Consider the following 17701-nt stretch of genomic DNA (forward strand, 5'->3'; position numbering starts at 1 on the left):
CGCGCTGGAACCCGCCCGAGCTCCGGAGCCGTAGCCTTTCTTACATGGTCGTTTGATAGAGTGCTCGGATTGTGCTCTATACCTTATTGTGCAGACATACGAAGCACACTAAAATATATTCCTCGGTGGGTTTTTTTGTAGCTGGGATTTCTTTACAGAGAAGCCAAACATGTTGCAGCTCCTTGTATAGTTATTTCCCAAGACCCGAACAATGACATTAGCTCTAGTTCTATTCTACTGTTGACTAGACAACGGTGCATTTGTCCACGTGTCACTCTCTGTCAGGTATTTCCCCCTTTTTGTTACAGTTCTTTACCCTGAAAAACCTGAGTTAAACAGCATTTACGCATTCTCTCTGGTTTCCAAAGTTCCAAAGGAAGGCTTCGGACTGCAAGTGTACTTACTATCCTCATTGCTTTGTATTTATTCTGTGAAAATTGGAAAAAAAAAAATTCAGTCAGTGTTTATTTCATCTACCTTCTGCCAAACAAAATGATCTGGACTGAAGTCTTAAAGAGAGTGTGGGGGCGTCTGGGTGGTTGCGTCCGTTGGCCTGTAACTGTTGATTTTGGCTCAGATCAGATCCCCTGGTTGTGGAATCCAGTGTCAGGCTCACTGGGGAGTCTGATTGAGATTCTCTGATTCTATCTCTGACTGCCCCTCCTCCATTTCTCTCAAATAAATCAATAAACATTAAAAAAAAAAAAAGTGTGTACTGTATGCTGCTTTTTTTTTTTTCTGGATTTCTTTTGTATATTAAGTATTGACTGGTGAGCTGCTTTCTTGGCTTAATTGCTATTTTGTAAGAAATGGACTTTTCGTTCTCTTGTTGGACAACTGTTCCAAATGCAAGAGAGGAAGAAAATCAATTATCTGGCCTATGGAGGTTGGGGGAGGGGAAGGAGCGTTTCATATTTCCCCAGTCCCTTAGGCATCCATAAAGCTTTACCAAATTACCCCAGGCCTTGAGTTCACAGCGACGGAGGGACAGGCTTCAAGGGCTGTGCTAGTGATGGGACAAGATCATTCTGTGATTTTCAAGTACTGAGGTTCACATTTACAGTGACTGCTAAAGTCTTCTCCTAACTTTGAATTCCTACTAGCATCTAAAACCACATCTCCCTACATGTTTCTCAGAAAACTGTGGACATGTCAGGGTGTCTCATAAACAAGGGTGTGGGCATGTAAGAGTGTCTCAATCTCCATATAAGAATAGCATATTCATAATATATAAATTATATCTAAAATGTATTAATTCATATTAACATACAGATAAAGAAGTAACTTAGTGCAACATTTGAAAACAAGCATGGGGGGATCCCTGGGTGGCTCAGCAGCTGAGCATCTGCCTTCAGCTCAGGGCGTGACTCTGGAGACCCAGGATCCAGTCCCACGTCGGGCTCCCGGTGCATGGAGCCTGCTTCTCCCTCTGCCTGTGTCTCTGCCTCTCTCTCTCAGGCTGTGTCTCTCATGACTAAATAAATATTTAAAAAAGAAATGAAAACAAACGTTTGAGTACATGTGAAAAATTTCATGTGCCCTCAGACTGCAGTATAATAGAAGTCTGATGTAGTGAACAATTTTCGGAGTGGTAAATAAATATTACTCAAGAATTATTTTAAGCCAGTTAATATAAGCATAGTATGACTTACTTTAAAATAAATAACATAAACATTACTGTTCCTTAAAATAACCTATATAAAGTAGAAAAACAAGACACATCTTTCATTCAAATTTGTTTTCTCTAGAAATTTCATGATGCCTTTAAGCTACTACTATTCTCAAAAGCCAGATGGTGTCAGTTTTATATAACTCTACCCTCTTCCCTTTTCCATAATATGAAATGACCATAATTGTGGAGAAAATAAGGTAACCGCTAAAAATTGAATGTGATGCCTCCAGCGTTAGTGATGCAACATGGCTGTAAACCATGCTGTCTAGCTATTTCTAAGAATCTGTTAAATGTGGCATGGAACATCAACCTGCAGTGCAGGACACATTATTTTTGACACACACAACATGGAGGACAAGTCACACCAAGAAGTTGTTCAGCCCCACAGGCCTGCCTGACCCTGCCCGCCTCTCCTTTTTCTGATTGGAAGAGATATCTGAGCCTCAAGGATGTCTGGGCAACTATTGGCCTGCTCTCCTATCATTCCTGTGTCATCTCTCTGCTCTTTAGAACAAGTAAACAAACAAGTGTTGCTCAAGAGGACCTGCAGGAGCTATTCTCAGAAAGGATTTAGTCAGGAGGATTTTGAAGTCGACTCTCAATGGAGTACAGTGTTTAGGAGTGTCTTCACTGGCTCCTCGGAGTCACTATCAGCAGCGGGGACAGGCACCGTTCTGCAGTGCTTCCTCTCCCCGTGAAGCTGTCTGATGAACAACTTTAGAAATCTGCAAGGGAGTACATGCAGGAAAGCCATCACAAATCACAATCTAACATTATTTCTGAAATGAGCATGAATCGCTGACTCAGCATTCCACAGGTTTTTCTGTTTGATTCTAAGCAAATTCTCAAGGATTGCTGTTTTTCCAACTTTCGCCCTTATGTGGGACTATTAAGGGAGGGATCTCTTGAGACACTGCAGGCCCTCTTGTTTGGCCTTTGGATATTTTCCTTTCATTCCATTGCCTTGGCTGTTTCTTCTGAGCAGGGGATAAAGATGCCACTTTTCACTTCTGGGTTGTGAGAACCAGCCTGGGTAAAGTTAATACAGTTTAGTCAGGTCCAAGAAATACTAGTTTCTATGACTTCTGTGGTAACAAATTGAGAAATATCCTGCCCTATAATCCGCTCATCTCCTTAGATGCTATCAGTTCTCCATAACAAAGAGTTCATTATTATAGTCTCATCTAGCATTAAAACAAATGATCTCTTTTATCTAGTTTTTTTCTCATTTTGCTATGACCACAACCTCCTTAGTGTTCTCTATGGGATACATTCTGTACAAGGGACTATAACAGTGTTCAAGGTACACCAAGCTTTGGGGGTTCCATGTGCAATAGTTATCTGCTACCCTCAACTTTTCCCCTTGAGTTCCTTCCTGCCAAGAGGGGTTACCCAAGTTCCCATAGCTACATATTTCTTTCTATTCTGGTTAGCACTAATTTGATTCTTTTAGATCTTGGGGTGGCTTATCACACACAGCCTTCTGTTAGTCCTGCTCTCAAGGATATACAGATATGGATAGGTCTTCATAACTGTATAGGTGCACAATCCAAACTATAAACACAATAGTTTAACCATTTGGGGCACCTGGGTGGCTCCATCGGTTTAAGTGTCTGCCTTCAGCTCAGGTTGTGATCCTGAACCCAGGGTCCTGGAATTGAGCCCTGAGTCTGGCTCCCTGCTCACGTGGGGAGCCTGCTTCTCCCTCTCCCTCTGCCCTTCCCCCTGCTTGTGTGCACTTTCTGTCTCTCTCGTTAATAAATAAAATAAAAAAGAATACTTTAACCATTCTGATGGAAATTTAACCACATTATTTTGTATATGACAACAACTCTAAGCTCCTCTGGGAGAAAACTGCCTACTGAGGGGTAGACAGATTAAAAACAAAACTAAACTAAACTAAAATGTAACAGTGGCAGATTATCCTTTAGAACCTATGGATTGAAGCAGAACACGGCACATTGGATAATCTGGCATTCTGCAAAAGTTTATCACATTAGTTCATGCATTTCTGCTTAGAAATACCAGCTTGTACTAAAATGCTGATCCACCAGGCTTCTCTAAATCTCTTTGGTTCATGTTTCTCACTTTTACTCTTTTAGCTACTTTTTTTTTTCATTCAACATTTAATAACCATTCATTGACTGCAAGATGCGTGTTAGCATATATATATTTTTAAAGATTTTATTTATTTATTCATGAGAGACACAGAGAGAGAGGCAGACACACAGGCAGAGGGAGAAGTAGGCTCCATGCAGGGAGCCCAATGTGGGACTGGATCCTGGAACTCCAGGATCACGCCCTGAGCCAAAGGCAGATGCTCAATCGCTGAGCCACCAGGCGTCCCATGTGTTAGAATATCTATCACACGACAAGGGATACGTCTAGGGAGACTGGTACAAAAGGAAACAAGTGTTTGTCATAAAATGGTGGTGCTGTAGAAAAAAGGGAACATCCTTCCTAGGAGATGCCATCTGGGGACACAGAAGAAGGAGGATGGCTCTTTAAGGGCACAGAGTAAGGAGTTGGGTCTTTCTGACAGAGAAGATTGCTTGAGCAGTCAGAGATGTGACTAAGCTGGTGACCTCTGGATTATCAGATGGCTCCCCTGGAGAGATGGGTGTGGGGACAGGCCCAGAGGCCAGACTGGGAAATCCTGTGTGACGTGATAAGGAGTCACTGGAGCCATTAAATACCTTTAAATAGGTGAGTGCCACAAGACTGCTTCTGCTTATGTGTTACTATTTGCAAGAAGAGAGTTGTGATACCAGCGTGGAGGCTGGACTGGAAAGCCGACTGACTAGGTGCAGAAAGATCAGTTAGGTGTTGTTTTCAGTTGTGTGGACCTGAGTGGGTCAAGATTTAATCTAAGACACACTGTATTGTTATTTTTGTTAGAAGTTGAGCTTCCCTGATTACTGGATTCCCTTTTTCCTGCGTTGAGATCTCCCTACAGAGGCAGTAGTGAGTAGTGAGGAATTTGTGGGAACTGGCAGGGTCATTAATTTTCTTTTTAGTAAGACCTCCATGCTCCCCTCAAACACTGGGCTAGATACTTCCCTTTAGACTCTGGGCAATTCCTCCTGCGCTTTAGGGCTTTGTTGTAGAGCGGTTCCCTGACTCTCTGGAAACAACTAATAACTACAGTTTCTTGTTGTTGTGAGCTATTTAAGGTAAGGTACTGTCACAAGCTGGCTTTACATATACTCTCCGCCTTCTAGAACACACATGCCCTGGGGCACAGTAAACAAGGTAACTAGGGCAGAACCCCAAGGCTTGGTATGGAGGACGCCAGAGTTGGTGCTTTGATTTATCAGATAGCCTGATCTCCCCTTTCATTGCAATAAGAGTAGAATTGAGTGAATGTCAGATTTTAGATAAAAGAAAGGGGTTTGATAGGCATACCTCAGGGTTCTATCTGGCTTAGGTGGTTAGTGGTTCCAAGCGCTAGAGAAGTTTGCAGCGCTCTGGGGGCCACCTAATCACGGTTTAGGCGGGCCTGGGGGCATCCTGGGGTGGTGTTAGGGCCGTGGTGGTGGTGTTCTTGGGACATCTCTAGAGGAATGCTAGGGGCTTGGGAGAGGGCTTCTGGGGGGGTGTCGTTGGTACTATTCTGGGTGGGAACCTAGGGCCATCTTGGAGGGTTCTGGGGGGTGGGAACTCCAGGGGAATCCTCAGTCCACACCGAGGAGTTCTGAGGGGGACCTCTGTGGGGTCCTTGGGCTGTTCTGGGGAGGCTCTCGGGGAGGCGGAACTTCCGGGGGGGGGTTCCTTGGACTGTCCTGCGGGAGTACTTGGGGGACAACCTCCGGGGTCCCTTGGACCGTCCTGGGAGTGTTATGGGGGGCAACCTGCGGGGTCCTGGGCCTTCCTGGGGGTGTTATGGGGGGACAACCTGCGGGGTCCTCGGGTCGTCCTGGGAATTTTATGGGGAGGGACAACCTGCGGGGTCCTGGGAGTGTTATGGGGGGACAACCTGCGGGGTCCTCGGGTCGGCCTGGGAATTTTATGGGGGGGGACAACCTGCGGGGTCCTGGGCCTTCCTGGGGGTGTTATGGGGGGACAACCTGCGGGGTCCTCGGGGGTCCTCGCAGCGTCCCAGAGCGCCGCGGCCCGGGTAGCGCGGCCCACGCTCGGGAGGTGGAGAGTCGGGCCCTCGCGCACGCCCCGGGTCGGGAAGGGGAAGGGGCCCGCGCGGCAGGCGTGGCCGAGGCGCAGGGGCGTGGCCGAGGGCGCAGGGGCGTGGCCGAGGCGCAGGGGGCGTGGCCCGCGCTCCCCGCCCTGCTCCGGGGGCGGGGGCGGGGGCGGGGCCGGGCTCCGGGGCGGCGCGTGCGCAGAGGCGGCGGCGGCGCGGCTGGTCCCCTGCGCCGGCATGGCGGTGTGCGCTCGGCTCTGCGGTGTGGGCCCGTCGCGGGGATGCCGGCGCCGCCAGCAGCGCCGGGGCCCGGCCGAGACCGCGGCAGCCGACAGCGAGCCGGACACGGACCCCGAGGAGGAGCGCATCGAGGCGGGCGGGGCGCTGTCCGGGGCGCCGGGAGGCCGGGGCGCCGGCCCCCCTCCGCCCCCGCGCTGCTCGCTCCTGGAGCTGCCGCCGGAGCTGCTGGTGGAGATCTTCGCGTCGCTGCCCGGCACCGACCTGCCCAGCCTGGCCCAAGTGTGCACCAAGTTCCGGCGCATCCTGCACACCGACACCATCTGGAGGCGGCGCTGCCGGGAGGGTGAGCGCGGGATGGGGGCGGTTGGCGGGGGTCCGGGCGGGGGGGGGGCGGCGACTCCGGGAGAGGCGGAGTCCCCGCGGCGCGGCGCTCGCGGGCCCTGGGAGCGGGCCTGGCGGGGGCCCTGGGAGCGGGCCTGGCGGGGGCGGGGTCCCCGGCCCTGGGGGCTGCGCGGCGATGACCCTGGGGCTGCGGCGGGGTTCGGGCCGGGGGGGACGCCGACGCGGGTGGGCATCCTGGCGGGTCCCAGGCCTCGGGGGCGTAGCCGGGGACGGCGGACGGGGCGAGGCTGGCGGTGAGCGGGGCAGTCGGAGCCCAGGCGCGGGCGGGGGTCCCCTGAGGGCGGGCTTGTGCAGGGGCAGTTGGAGCAGGGCAGCCGGACAGGGCTTGACTTCCCTCGGAGGGACGCTGGTGGCCGGAGTGACGGTGCCGAATAGTTCTGTAACAGTTCCCAGGAGGAAAGGTTTACTTAATCCAGAGTTCAGGGCTCTCTCCGTGTGAACGTTGACAGATCCCAGGTGTTCCGTGAGGTCTCCTATTTTGGCAAAAAGGACAGATGGGAAACAGATCCAAACAATGCAGAACAGCAGCGGCAGGAAAGTACAAAAATCATCAGAGACCCTTGCAGTCAAAGATAACCCACTCTCAAGATTTTGGGAAACGTCTCGATATGCACACGTAGACTCCCGGACACAGGTTTACTTGGACGGGATCATACCATATAGACCGCCCTCCACCCAGTGTAGTATAAGCCAGCTTCGTGGGGGTTCTGCTGCATTTGTAGGCCACCTGACCACTTAGTCCCTTACTGATTGACTTTAGAGTTTGCAGCTTTTTCTTGTCTTAAACAGTGCTGTCAAGGCTGCCTTTGTGCAGTCTTGTAGAAATTTGTGATGTTTACTTGTGCCTTCTAGGACTCCTGAGGTTATCCTCCTAGGGTGCGCTTCCTGCCAGAGCAGGGTTGTTGTTAGTAGAGTATGCACACCGATAGATAGCTCGATAGCTCAGAGATACCCATTACCCAGCTGTTGGAATTTGCATTCCCAGAGGGGGTACATGAGAAGGCCTCTTCCCCCAGGTCCTCCTCAGCAAGAGGATCAGTCATCCTATCTCTGCAGTGAAGCTCAGTGTTCAAGAGTCCAGAGTGTCAGTCGACAGGCCAGGCTCCGTTTAGTGCTTTGAAATCCTGGAATTGCTGCTTTACCTTCCCAACTATTTCTGGGAAGTGCTACTCCTGTAGGTTCACCTTGGGGGTTAAATAAGATCATGCAGGTTATGTGCTCATCCCCTGAATTGTCATGTCCTATCGTGAGGCTTCTTGGCCATTTTATTTAATTTCTTGTGATTCTTTATTTGTATGTCTCTACGAGAGACATAAAATTTTATCTTACATAAAATTTTATCTTACAAATTTGTAAGAACTCTGAGTATTAGCAGTATTCACCTTTTGTCATATATGTAGCAAGTGCATTTCTTTTGCTATTTTAAAACAGAGGCAAAGAGGGCAGCCTGGGTGGCTCGGCTGCCGCCTTCAGCCCAGGATGTGACCCTGGAGACCCGGGATCGAGTCCCATGTCAGGTTCCCTGCATGGAACCTGCTTCTCTCTCTGCCGGTGTCTCTGCCTCTCTCTGTGTGTCTCTTATGAATAAATAAATAAAATCTTAAAAAAAAAAAATAAAATAGAGGCAAAGAAAGTTCCACTTTCTCTGTGAACTCTACCTTTTCATTTGCTTTGTTTTGCCTTTTGTACACCTGTAAGACCCAGATTCGTTGCAGGTGTTCCATTGTGCTTTGAGAAGTTTCTCCATTGGTTAACCAGCCTGTGTAATGGTTTCTGGTGGGTTTGTCTCTGGGGAAATTCTAACTCGTCTAGCTCAACTATAGGAACAGAATAATGAAGACATTTGTGTAATCCAAAAAATCTGAAGGTATGGCATGGAATAAAACTCCCTGGGGTTAGAGGTCAGGGTGATTTCTTAGAGTTGCGGTGTGGGCCCGTCGCGGGGATGCCGGCGCTGCCAGGACAAAAAGTCCTGATGAAGATGTAGAAGGAAATTGGGGGACAGACAACAAGACTGCGGTCCTTTCCTGCTGGGGCACTTCTCAGTTCAGCTTTCCCGAGTCAAGAGACAATGTGACATTAGAAGTGATGGATCTTGTCCACCAAGGCAGACATACTAGGAACATTTCAATTGTGAGAAATTAAAAAAAAAAAAAGACAAAAGTAGTAAAAAATACATATTCCTAGTCATCCCCAATATTCTATTTGCTTTTGATCCCTTTACCTTTTTAGTTTCTAAAAAATTTTTCAATTTTTTTATGTTTTTAAATATTTTATTTATTTATTCATGATAGAGAGAGAGAGAGAGAGGCAGAGACACAGACAGAGGAAGAAGTAGGCTCCATGCAGGAGCCCGACGCGGGACTCGATCCTGGGTCTCCAGGATCATACCCTGGGCTGAAGGCGGCGCTAAACCGCTGAGCCACCAGGGCTGCCCTTGTTCAGTCTTTTTAAATGCTATGTGGTGGTTCATAATTTGAAGAGACCACACTTTGTTCCTACCTTTATTTTTATTTTTTTTTCTGTTAAATACAGTGTATAGTGAACAATCTCTATGTCTGTTTGAATGCAGATAGAATACATGCAGAAGTAGTGCTTGCAGGGTGGTGGGCTGTGAGCTCTGCAGTTTTTACTGCCTGGTTATTCCGGTAGTGATTTTAGCTGCTTTCTCTCCTGATACTGGAGCATGAACAGAAAAGTCAGAAAAGGTGACATGCAAATGTTTAATATGCATCATGTTATCACAAAGCAGCTGTCATTTCTGGTCCAGCTACTCTAGGTTACCTCCTTTAATCCAGTATCTGCTCAATTCTCTCTACTCCAAACGATCCATATTTATATATTTTAATTTGCATGTGCCTGATAACTAGTGAGGATGCACATTTAAAAAAATATCATTATTAGGGGTGCCTGGGTGGCTCAGTCCGTTGAGCATCTGCCTTAGGCTCAGGTCATGATCTCCAGGTCCTGGGATCGGGCTCTCTGCTTAGTGGGAGCCTCACCCTCTCCCTCTGCCTGCAGCTCCCCCCGCTTGCGTGCTCTGTCAAATAAATAAAGTCTTTAAAAAAAATAAATTAAAAATATCATTATTGGCAATTTGGATTTTTCTTACTTGTTTATCCTTAATCTTTTGCCCACTTTCTACCCTATATTTTTTTCTACTGATTTTTGGGCTTTATTTATTTAGTCCAGATAGATTTAATATGTTGCAAGACATTTCCTTAGTAGCCTATAGTGATTTACAATTTAACCTCATTTGTAATGACTTTTTTGAAAGTTACAATGTTGGTCAAATTTACATATTTTGGATTTAAGGAATGATTTTCTTTCTTTTCTTCTTTCTTTCTTTCTTTCTTTCTTTCTTTCTTTCTTTCTTTCTTCTTTCTTTCTTTCTTTCTTTCTTTCATTTTTTTATTCATGAGAGACACAGAGAGAGGGAGAGGCAGGCTCCATGCAGGAAGCCCGATGTGGGACTCGATCCCAGGTCTCCAAGATCACCCCTGGGCTGAAGGTGGTGCTAAACCACTGAGCCACCAGGGCAGGCTGGCTTTCTTTTTCTTTCTTTCTTTCTTTCTTTCTTTCTTTCTTTCTTCTTTCTTTCTTTCTTTCTTTCTTTCTTTCTTTCTCTCTCTCTCTCTCTCTCTCTCTTTCTTTCTTCTTTCTTTCTTTCTTCTTTCTTTCCTATTTTATTTTTTTTTATTTTATTAAAAGATTTTATTTATTTATTCATGAGAGACAGAGAGAGAGAGAGAAAGGCAGAGACGCAGGCAGAGGGAGAAGCAGGCTCCTTGCAGGGAGCCCAATGTGGGAGTTGATCCCAGGACTCTGGGATCATGAATTGAGCTGAAGGCAGGATCTCAACCACTGAGCCACGGCCCCTAAGGAATGATTTTCATCCAAAGGTTATGAAGATGGTCGCTAGGTCTTCAGTTTCAGTAGTTCATTCTGGTAGCTTCGATTTCTAGCTCATCTATGTCAAAAATCGGTTGGCTGGCGACCCCATATGGTATTTATAGATGTCCCTTAGGGTTGTCTCATTCTACGTATAAGAACAGTCATATATGGGGTGAGTCTGAGCTTCTTTTAGCTTCCAAGTTTCATCTTTCCTAAACTAGATTGGGTTAAGGTGAGTGTTGAGAAGGCCAATGCCCCAAGTACATTTAGGTAAGGACCAAAGCCCCCCAGCCTTGGTGAGCAGGAGGCCAAATCTCAGGCTGGTTGAGGAGGTGAGTTGTCCTAGCCTCTTAAGTGTCTTGGAACTGGAACCTCTGTGTCCCATCCAGTCCTGATGGGTATAATGGTGGCTCCAGTTTTTCGTGTCTTGGGAGGATGAATAAAACTAGTGAATTGCATGTTTACATATTTGCTCTCTGTCTTTTGATAATTGGATTTTCCAGAGCAATAAACAAGCTACAAAAAATGGGAGTGGGAAAGAGAATATCACACCTGTGTTTTATCGCTTCAAAGAATTTGGGACCATGATTGGCTTTTCACGGTGCAGCCAATGTATGCATGTTTAAGAGCCCTTCCTAAAATGATTGGATGAATTTGCATGGGGCGAAGGTGTGTGTGGGGTAGCACTAGAAACTTAAAACGGGGTAGCTCTATTTATAATATGTTGTCAGAAGCTCACAATTTCCAGTGTCCTAGCAATAAATCAGTTATTTTTATAGAACTTTGGCCTTTGTAGCCCACTGTGTGCTGGATCTTTTGGATTAAATATTTTCTAGTGGTATATCTCTGGACAGGTGAAAGGTTGCTAGTGAGAAGCTAAGTCTGTGCTTCTGATTTTGGGGTGAGCACAGAACAACTAGGTGATATTTATCGTCTCACAGGAAACCAACTGAACCATGCCCAGCCTCTGGGGCGAGCGCAGGCCAGGGTGAGGGTAAACACTTTTTTTGATGCATCACTCCTTTGGCTGCGGGCCGCCTGCAGTTACTTGCATGTGGGGCTATAAATAAGTCATCATTTCTCAGACTTCTGAGGGTAGAAGCCAAGTGAGTTATTTTGCCTTTGACCCTGACAAGGCTTTTCTTCATTAACACTTCACCATTTACTCAGTGATTTTTGAAATCTATGTTCAGACCACGGTTTTAAATAAAAATATTCAAATAATAACAAAAGGCAAATTTAGAAACAAAGGAAACGCTCATACGTGTATTTTCCCCTTCCACACTGAGTTAGGAATATTTAAAAATTTTTAAATATTTTATTCACGAGAGACACAGAGAAAAAGGCAGAGACAGGCTGAGGGAGAAGCAGGTGCCCTACAGGAAGCCCGATTGGGGGTGGGGGGGCTCTATCCCAGGACTCTGGGATCATGACCTGAGCCAAAGGCAGATGCTCAACCACTGAGTCACCCAGGTGTCCCTAATATTTAGAAGTACTCAGACAAGGAATTCATATATTCGGGTCAGTATCTGTCAGTGTCAGGTTTTAAATTTATAATGTATAATTTCCCCATTTCTTTCCTTGTGGTAAGTTTTTTGATGCATAGAATGATATTTGCATAATATTTTGATCTAAGTCTAAAATGTGTTTAAATTCCTTCATAATTAGGAATAATCCTTTTCCAATAATGTGTGATCTTTATGACAGAAATGGAGGATTAAAAACCAGTATTAATTCTGTTTTTGCAAGCAGAGGGAAATACAGTTTCTGTCCTATATGATATGCTGATGGGAAATGTGAGAAATGAAGCTTTTGTTAATACAACTGAAATTGGAGGGTCGACTTGGGAAGAGGTGAACTGGGCAAGTTGTTCGTTTTAAGGTTCGCTTTGGGGATTTTTATGATTCCTGTAAAGTGGATCCTTGCTAAGCCCACTGGTTTTGATGGTGGGGTGGGCAGGTTGGCAGGTGGTTAAACTGTACATGGTAGTAATGCATGTGTCTTAACCACAAGAAGGGGAAGCCAGCCCCCTTCCTGAATGTGGAGCAGGATCTCAGAACTTGAGGGAAAACCTTTATCTTTTTCTTCTACTTTGCCACTTGAAAGGACTGCAGTTTTCTATATTTTTTTTTTCCAAAATGAATCTCGTTTGCTGCTTTATAGAGAAACCTCTTCCTTTCCCTTACCGAGGAGGAAAGGGTAGACAGTGGTGCCTCATAGGGGAGCATTTTTCAGATTTCCTTTTTTTCAAACTTAAAAAAGTAAGCTAGAAAGTAAGCCTGGTACCCAGAGAACATCCAGTAAAGATTTCCCCCAACCATATTTAATTAGACAGACACTGGTACTTGCCAAAAAGAATGGATTGGTTGTTAGAGGACCAGGCACTGCCATTGTTACTGTTTTCCTGTGTTTATAAAATGATTACATAATGCATTTGAGGCTCTGGGTTTGTCTTTCTGGCTCTAAAGGGCATGTAAACACAAAGGTGTCTTTGGGACTTTGCAGAGGAACAAGTGTCCTCTTGGAAAATGAAGGCCCTTTCCTGAGATGGGCAGGGTTTGGAACCCATGAGTCAGCATCCTTTGCCAGCGATCCCATCACTGTCCACCTGGTGGCGACGGAGAGGCTGGTAAACCGGAGCAGGGCCAGGCCTGTGTTGTGTGTGGAGTATTAGCCAAGGAGCAGGAAGGGTCAGAAACCCTAGACAACGTTCTAGGGGCGGATGATGGCAGAGTCAGGCTCCAGGCTTCTTTCCTGGTCTCACACATGGGTGGTGGGACAGTGGGTGTGCACACACTCAGGAAGGGTGGGTGTCTCAGGGTGACAGATGGGCCTTAGCTGGAGTGGGTGTCCCTTGGCCAGCAGGTGCATGTCATGGGAGCTGGACTGGGGTCAGAGTCTTCACGCTGGAAGAGTGCAGCTACTCACAGCATTCACTGGCACAGAGACTGTTTATCTTTGTGTGAACTGAACTGGTTGAGAACGAGTCACATTAATCCTGTAGGCAGTTTCAGCCATCCTGGAGAATTGTTTAGCCTCCCAAATAGTCCAGGTGTTTAATAGGAGACACCTGTAGGTTATGTCCAATTTTTGGGTTTTACAGTCTTCCCATCCTAAAATAAGCTTGCTGCAGAGTGTTTTTCCAGATCTGGTACATTATTATTTTTTTTTTTAAAGGAGGGGGAGGTCCTCTCTCCCACCAGCTCCTGCCCCTTCCTTTGACTTTTTTTAAGCCTCAAAAGTAAAAGTGTGGGTTACCTGGGTGGCTCAGTGGTTGAGCGTCTGCCTTTGGCTTAGGTCGTGATCCCAGGGTCCTGGGATCAAGTCCCACATCGGGCTCAACTGCTGAGCCACCCAGGCGTCCCAAATCATTAAAAAAAAAAAAAAAAAAAGGTCTGCTGTGGAGTCTCTGTCCATGTTGCTTTTCTACCTAAGACTCTTCCATGCTTTTGTGAGGCCTGTGGACTCCCATCTCTGCCATCTACCTCTCCAGGGTTGAGAGAGAACCAGATTTATCTTGTATGCTGGGGATCCCTGGGTGGCTCAGCGGTTTCGCGTCTGCCTTTGGCCCAGGGCGCCATCCTGGAGTCCCAGGATCGAGTCCCACGTCAGGCTCCCAGCATGGGCCTGCTTACCCCTCCTCCTGTGTCTCTGCCTCTCTCTCTCTCTATGTCTAGCATGAATAAACAAATCTTTTTTTTTTTTTTTTTTAATTTTTTTATTTATTTATGATAGTCACAGAGAGAGAGGCAGAGACACAGGCAGAGGGAGAAGCAGGCTCCATGCACCGGGAGCCCGATGTGGGAATCGATCCCGGGTCTCCAGGATCGCGCCCTGGGCCAAAGGCAGGCGCCAAACCGCTGCGCCACCCAGGGGTCCCAATAAACAAATCTTAAAAAAAAATTTTATCTTGTATGCTCACCAACTTGCTGCAGGTAGCGTCTTAGTGCTGTGCCTGTCTAGTTTCGCATTTACCTGGAGAATGGGACCAGGTCCCCTCTGGCAGCCTCTCGGTACCGATGCAGTGTGCAGGAGACTAGTGCTCACTTTCTTTGCCACATTCTGCTCCGACATGTGTGCATATGTCAGTCATGGGTCTTCACCTTCTCTTCCAGGGAAGGGGCCTCAAGCTGAGGTGTGTCTGTGGGGTTCTGAAGCAGGGAGGGAGAGAGAGGAAACTTCTAACCGACTCCCCCCATAGAAACTAATCAGAGTTATGCATGATCAGAAATGTGCTGTGAGGACAGTTTTCACTAGAACTCCTCACACATCCCCGGGCTCCTTGGACAAGAAACAGTGAGGAGCACTTGGCAGCCCCAGGCAGTTAGATCATAAGAGGCTTACATGTTGACTTGACTCGAGCCAAAGTACTACCCTGTTCTTCCCTCTTGGCAAAACATTTTTCAAATAGCTTTTTGGAAATTTTTTGATTGGAATATTTGAAGTGGTAATTTAATTTTTTTCTTATGAGGATATACATACAATAAAAATTAACCCTATGGAGTATCTTTAACTGTACAGTCCTGTGATATTGAGTACATTCACTTGTGCAACCATTCTCCCTTCCCACCTGCCCCCAGTCCACCTCTAGGACTTGTTCATCCTGCCCACGCACAGCTCTGTCCTGGTTACACCCCAGCTTCCAGGGACCTCATGGAATTGTCAGGACACAGTGTATTTGTTTGTGGGGTCCCAGTTATTTCACTGAGCACGATGTCCCGAAGGTTCATCCATACTGCAGCAGGTACCTCCTTTTTAAGGCTGAATAACATTCCATCAGGTGGATGGACCATGTTGTGTTTATGGGTTCACCTGCCAGCAGACACTTGGGGGTTGCTTCCACCTTTTGGATATTGTGGAGGCTGTTGCCGAGAGCACGGGTGCAGAAATACCTGAGTCCCCCCTTCCAACTCCTTGGGAGCCCTGCCATAGCAGAATGAGAGCTGGGTCCTACGGTAATTCTGTGTTCCCATACTGTTCTCCACAGCAGGACCGTTTCATTTTAGAAATTTCCTCAAGTCCAGCTTACTCATTTTTCTCCTTTCTCAGCCTTTTTTTTTTTTTTTTCATTTTAGAGTAAACACTTTCAAAAAAGAATTGTTTAAGCTCTTTTTTATAATAGATTAGCGGGGATTTTTTTTTGAAATTTTTATTTAGGTAATCTCTGCACCTGTCATGGGGCTTGAACACACAGTCCTAAGATGAGGAGTCACATGCTCCACCAAATGAGCTTCCAGGGGCCCCATCAAGGAACCGTTTTTTTGTTTTGTTTTTGTTTTTTAAATTTTACTCATTTATTAAAGAGAAACTGAGGCCGAGGGAGAAGCAGGGTACCCACAGGGAGCCCTATGTGAGACCTGATACCAGGACCCTGGGATCACAACCTGAGCCGAAAGCAGACACCCAACCCATTGAGCCACCCAGGCACCCCCAAGGAAACTTTTTGAATTGACAGCCTGTAACACCAAATCCAGTACTTGGGAAGCATCTGTAGGCAGCACAGTGTGGTATGCTAGCTTTTAGTCATCAGAGACAGGATTTGTGCCAAACGGTAGAGTTCACACTTGGTGGTTTTTCTAGAAGGAAAGATACATGGTACTGGTGAGTACGGCCTTAAAGTTACATATTTATTTATTTTTAAAGATTTTGTTTATTCATTCATGAGAGACACACAGAGAGAAAGAGAGAGAGAGAGAGGCAGAGACACAGGCAGAGGGAGAAGCAGGCTCCATGCAGGGAGCCCGATGTGGGACTCGATCCCAGGTCTCTGGGACCACACCCCTAGCAAAGGCAGACGCTCAACCACTGAGCCACCCAGGTGTCCCACCTTAAAGTTATTTTAAGAGCAGTTTCCCTTGATGACTTATGGGAACGTTTATAGAACAATTAGAGGATGTGGCACTGTTCTTAGCTACTATTTAAAAAAAAAAAAAAAAAAAAAAAAGATTTTCCCGTCAGGTGGAAAATACCAGATAGTTCTTGTAGGAACAGTTGGGTAAAAATGACATTATTCTTCTTTGGTGCCTTTATTGTGACCTTTTGGGAACATTAAGGAAAACCTACTAAAAATTGCTCCATTTATTAGCACTACATCCTAATTTTGCTTTTCTCCTGATTGTTCATGGTGTTTTTGTGGATGCTTTATCTGCCTGTGCAACTTCACATCCTATGCCATATGAGCAATACCATTTCTTGACGCAGTGGACAGAAATTTATGATGAGCTGGCCATCCTGGCTAAAATCCTCATAGCCACTTAGAAGCATTGTTACTGTCAGGTTGGAGTGTGCATTGGACTCTGATAACAAAAATCAGAGGGCAGGTCAGCAGCCTGGGCCCAGAGAAATGCCTAAGGAGCAATACCAATGCCTCACAAAGGCCTGGCTATGGTCTTCCAGGTGCATCAGCCTCAGGAGCACGCCTGGATGCATTTTCAGGCGCCCCATACTTGACCACTGGCACTGAGAGTCACACATATTAAAAAAGTGCAGTTCAGAGGAGAAGACCTCTTCCCCACTGTCACAGCACTTTGTCAACGAGATAGTAAGAGACTCTTTCTTCCTTGTCTGTCAGCGCCTGCAGCAGTAGCATGCTGGAATCGAGAAGGGGAGCTGTCCTTTCAAAACCACCTGGAAACAAACTGAAGCCTCTAGCTTGTTATGCAGTAACAATTTTGAAGTGCATTGTTTGCACAAGAGAAAGCCAAAGTGTCTTTAAAGAGAGCCAGGCAGGGAAGCCCCAGTGGCCCAGCAGTTTAGCGCTGCCTTTAGCCTGAGGTGTGATCCTGGAGACCCGGGATCAAGTCCCGCGTCAGGCTCCCTGCATGGAGCCTGCTTCTACCTCTGCTTGTGTCTCTGCCTCTTTCTGTGTCTGTCATGAATAAATAAATAAAATCTTTAAAAAAAAATAAAGAGAGCCAGACAAAGTCGTGACCGCTGACCAGGGACTTTCAGGAGAAGCCTCGTGGCCGTCATGGACATCGCAGAGCCAGCAGGAGATGGTGAAGATAGAGAATATGAACAGAGCCCTTAGTGAGAGCAGGGTAGACCAGTTGCTTCAGTGTGTTCTGACTTGGGGGGAGGGGACCCATTCAGTTGGTCCGTGGGGTGTCCTGTAGGGGTTTTGATAAGTGGTGGTCTCTCAGATGCTGAGACTTGTGTTGCAGGCAGGTGTTGCTGTGTCCTTTCCCTAGATTCACAGACAGCATATTTTATCCATCTGTCCTCACAGGTTCCTACCACTTGCCTTATCCTCCACAATGGAGTCCGTATTCTTTTTGGCAGCAGGATAAAACATAGACTTTTTATTTTTCTGCCCAATAGTGAGCAAGGCCATGTTTTATGGCTTAGGAGTCTTTAAC

General features: G+C 46.6%; 1 protein-coding gene across 2 annotated transcripts in view; it reads left to right on the forward strand.

Annotated features, from left to right (window-relative positions):
* Window positions 1-6001: 6001 nt before the first annotated feature.
* Window positions 6002-17701, forward strand: part of FBXO31 (F-box protein 31) — a 44353-nt gene continuing 32653 nt past the window's right edge. Inside the window, exon 1 of one of the 2 annotated variants that reach the window (XM_025427053.3) lies at window positions 6002-6390. In XM_025427053.3, coding sequence (XP_025282838.1) covers window positions 6045-6390 — 346 coding nt within the window. In that variant the 5' untranslated portion in view covers window positions 6002-6044. The remainder of the gene's footprint in view (window positions 6391-17701) is intronic. The other variant, XM_025427054.3, reaches the window with a different exon arrangement.

The sequence above is a fragment of the Canis lupus genome, chromosome 5 (assembly GCF_003254725.2).
Source record: "Canis lupus dingo isolate Sandy chromosome 5, ASM325472v2, whole genome shotgun sequence".
NCBI lineage: Eukaryota > Metazoa > Chordata > Mammalia > Carnivora > Canidae > Canis > Canis lupus.